General features: G+C 47.4%; 1 protein-coding gene across 1 annotated transcript; it reads left to right on the forward strand.

Moving 5' to 3' along the window:
• Positions 1-1547: 1547 nt before the first annotated feature.
• On the forward strand, positions 1548-3269 carry TEOVI_000616600 (uncharacterized protein; the record flags this gene model as incomplete). Its single annotated transcript, XM_067223778.1, has 1 exon — positions 1548-3269. The coding sequence occupies one exon, from the start codon at positions 1548-1550 to the stop codon at positions 3267-3269; it is 1722 nt and encodes a 573-aa protein (XP_067079879.1).
• Positions 3270-3892: the final 623 nt, after the last annotated feature.

Raw genomic sequence — 3892 nt, forward strand, 5'->3', positions numbered from 1 at the left:
TGGATGCTACAAAAGGCATATTTTTACAATCCAAATTCGCGTCTCACTCCCCCTTTTGTACTTCAAAACACGAGTGAAAAAACAAAAAAGGGAAGGGTGCTGGCTGGAGGAGCGAAAGTGGAAAAGGAAAGGGAAAAACTTCTTTGGTTCGTCGATTACAATACTTTTGTTAACATATCCTTGCTGTTGAGGGTGGGTTAACAGCTAAAAAAGTAGGGAAGTGAGATAACCTTCACTTTCCTTTTTGGGTTTGCTTTCCTGACCTTCTTTTTTTTTTTTCTGTTATTTACTCTGCGTGCTTGTTTGTTTTTAAAAAATTTTCTCAGTCCCCTTCTGTCCCTCCTCGTTCACCGTTTCCCACAAGGCGATGCCCAACCGCAGTATCGCCCTATGCATTTGCATCTAAATGACTTCATGTGCTACCCCCCATCCTCACGTCGCATCCGGTTTCATCTTTTCTTAAGCACCGGAGAAGAAATATTTCCCCCCCTATATATATATATATATATGCATATATGTATATGTGTGTGTGTTGCAGATAGTGAAGGCAGAGGGGGAAAAAGAAAAGAACCCACGCATGGCCATGTGGACTCGCCAGTGCATGGGGTTTAAGCTGGAAACAGTAGATGAATCTGAGAAACAATGATGGAAGCAAGAGGGGAAAGGGGTGTGAATGTGGAACAACTAAAACAATATGGAGGGGAATGTTCGATGAATATGAATAGGGTGAGGAAATAAATAAATTGAAAAAAAGCATTTGAGAGGAAAGGTAACGAGAGGGAAGGATGTAATGGAAGAAAAGCAGGGATGGGGAAACGGGACCGTGAAGTGACGGCAGAAGGATTAAGAGGTCCTTAGTAACGTCTCCATGTGCGTTGAGGCCTAAATTAAAGGATTAATGGGGGAGGTGTGAAGAGTGAAGAAAAAATAATATGAAAAATTGATATTTTTGTCATTTTCACTGATGAAAAAAAAAATATCATGTAAAGAGGGAGGGTAGTAAATGCTTTGTTTTTTTTGCTCTTTTTGTTCTGCTGTATTTGGTATTGTTTCTACTGGTTACTGCTATTGACTCCTTTTTTCGTCTCTGCGTTGCCTGAAATTGTGTATACCATCTTTTTATTCAAATGTGATTCAGCGCCTATTTATACTTTTCCTTTCTTCCCCCTTTACCTTTACCTATCATTGTCACTGTGTTTAGGGTATACTGCACGCTACTTGGCCACATTTTTTAGCTTACCGACGCGTGTGCTCTTTTTTTTTTTTGCTTTCATATCTGGTGTTCAAGGTTATTTTTGTTGTTTTCCCCCTTTAGAGACGGTGACGTCAGCAACCGCACAATATTAAGGAATACAATTTCTGTGCTGGGAGGGGGAGTGATCCAAATTCTTATCCTGTGTTAATTATTAGGAGGTAACGTTCACCCAGGGGGGAGGGAGAGCGATTTAAAAGGGTTCTCGCCACCTACCTTTGAGCTAGCAGGCACGAAGGTAGCACTCAAGCACTGCAATCTCTCCGTCGCAGGCGGCCCGGACCTAATACACGATATGGAGTACCCAGCGGAGTTCCACACACCGTCCACAGTGTATCAAGAGGGATGTACGACGTCTCCAAGTCCCACACCGATGTTCCCCAAGGTTTCAAATTTGGTGACAGGCATTTGGGAGCGGCCTTCCGAATCTCACGATGCTGGCTGTCTTAAGGATTACGCTGTGCGTGAAATGCGGGATGCTACGCAATCTAACGCCCAACCGACGTCAGTGCCATCCCCTCGGTGCACATCCAATGTAAATGACGGTTTCAGGATCCCCCCTTACGACACGTTTCTGCCTACGTGTGATAAAGAGAGGTCCCAAATTTCTGCGCCCACAGCGGATGGGGTTTCCATCAATGCCCTCTCCAGCCTCTTCAGCAGTGAACCCATATTGGCCGAGAATACGGTACCAAGCGGTGACTGGGATGTCTTCTTCCCTTTGAGGGAGTGTTGGAACAGTTCTTCCCGCCCGCCGACACCGACCATACCACTCGGTGTTTGTGCTAACATTACTGATACTCCTCCAAAGCTGCATTTGTCGAACGCGATTGGGGAAGTTTGTCCGCAGAGCGCAGATATGCAAAGGCCCTTCTTTTCGCTAGAGGAGGATACAGAGAGTGAGGAAGTTTGCGCACTCCCGGTGAACTTTGGTACAACCTACTGTTCTGAGGGGAACATTGTCGAAGCCCTCATTGCGCAGCTCGCAGCGAATGGCGACAGCGTGGTGCCAACTTCGATCAACAAAGTTTATGCACCCCAAGGCCAGAGGACATCATCTGCTATGTCTTCGTTTCAAGAGGGAACGGTACGCAACGCAAAACGGGGCGCAGCCGTCTCTGACCCTCTCGCAGCGCACTTTCTCGACAACACAACCGACATTTATGAGGGAGTCGCTGGTCGTCACGTCGCTGCCACGGCAGTGTGTGAGGGTCAACAGCGTCACGTGCCTCCATTCGCCATATGTTGTTCGCCCATTGACCTACCAGGTGTGGGCAATGGGCGTGCGATGAATGAACGGCACCGCGGGTTTATTCAGCATCGCCAGCGCGGTGCCGACACTGCTTCGCGATCTGGAAAGGGAGGATTGGCTCCAGGCAGTTGGCATCTTGGACGGAGACCTCTCTACTCTTTGCCGTTTCCTTTGGTGGATCACAGCATGCTGAGTGACTTATACCGTGATACCCCTCAAGATCAAGAGTTGAGGCGTATTATCAACTCTAACGGCCCCGGTGGACCGCTTATGTCGTCTGAGTGGCCGCCGCGTACGAAGAGTTGTGTGGTAAAAATGTTGAGGCAGTTGCACGCGAAGGTGTTGCTGCAGCATCTGCGGGTTGTGAGTTTTGCCCGAAGGGATCTCTACGGAGTGGTGCGCCTGTTTGACTCGTGGAACGGTAAAGGCATTCCGCCCCCTGGCGTCATGTTCGGATCATACTACTTCTATACCATGTCAAAATTTGGCAGAGAGATGTGCCTGAAGCATAACGGTCGCGAGCGGGCGGGTGGGTTTTGCCGAGGGTGTGACTATGCCCAGCGGGGTCCCAACTTTAGATGCCGCTACCAGCACGCTTGCCTCTTTTGCTTGTCCGATGATCATGGGTGGTTTGACGAAACATGCTGCCAGCGATACGTCGCCTTGCAGCAAAAGATGGTGGAGCTGAGGATAACTGATGCCGTGGCCCAAGCGCTCCTTGACGCGCTGGAAACTGAAGATGAACCCATTCGCCGCAAGGGGTGATAGGTCTTGTTGCTTTTCTCCCTTCCTCACCTCCATCGTGGTGGATCCCACTTCCAATGGGGGGGGGGCAAGGTTGAGAGGTCGATCGATAAAAATGAATCAAACAAATAAAGCGGTATGTACATACTTATTAGATTCTTATACATAAAGACAGCCGTCACCTACCGGTGTACGTGAGTGACAGTTTGCTTTTACCTTGGCTTTCACTGCGTTCCTATATGTAATCACACTGTGGGTGCCCTGAGTTTCAAAAAGATATATATGAAAGACGATTTGTTGCGCCTCATCCCCCTCTGCTTTAGCTTTTGTTATTATCATTATTTTTTTTGTTGAAGTTGTTGAGATGGCGGTCGATACCGGCACCAGACTCATTGCATCCCCTTCAAACCTCCTGATGTCATGAATTAAAACGGAGAATGAAAGAAGAATGGTGTGCTTCCCTTTTTTTTCACTGCATTTTTGCTTTTTTTTTTTGGTTATTTTCTTTTCCCGACGTCCTCCCCAGTGACGCGACACTATTCCGGCTCGCGGGGAGAAGTGTTTGAGAACAGTCATGGCTTCTTTTCCCCCTTCCCCCTTTCCTCCCTTTATCACCATATATATATATATATATATATATATAT

The sequence above is a fragment of the Trypanosoma equiperdum genome (genome assembly GCF_001457755.1).
Source record: "Trypanosoma equiperdum strain OVI genome assembly, contig: ctg_1967, whole genome shotgun sequence".
Classification (NCBI taxonomy): domain Eukaryota; phylum Euglenozoa; class Kinetoplastea; order Trypanosomatida; family Trypanosomatidae; genus Trypanosoma; species Trypanosoma equiperdum.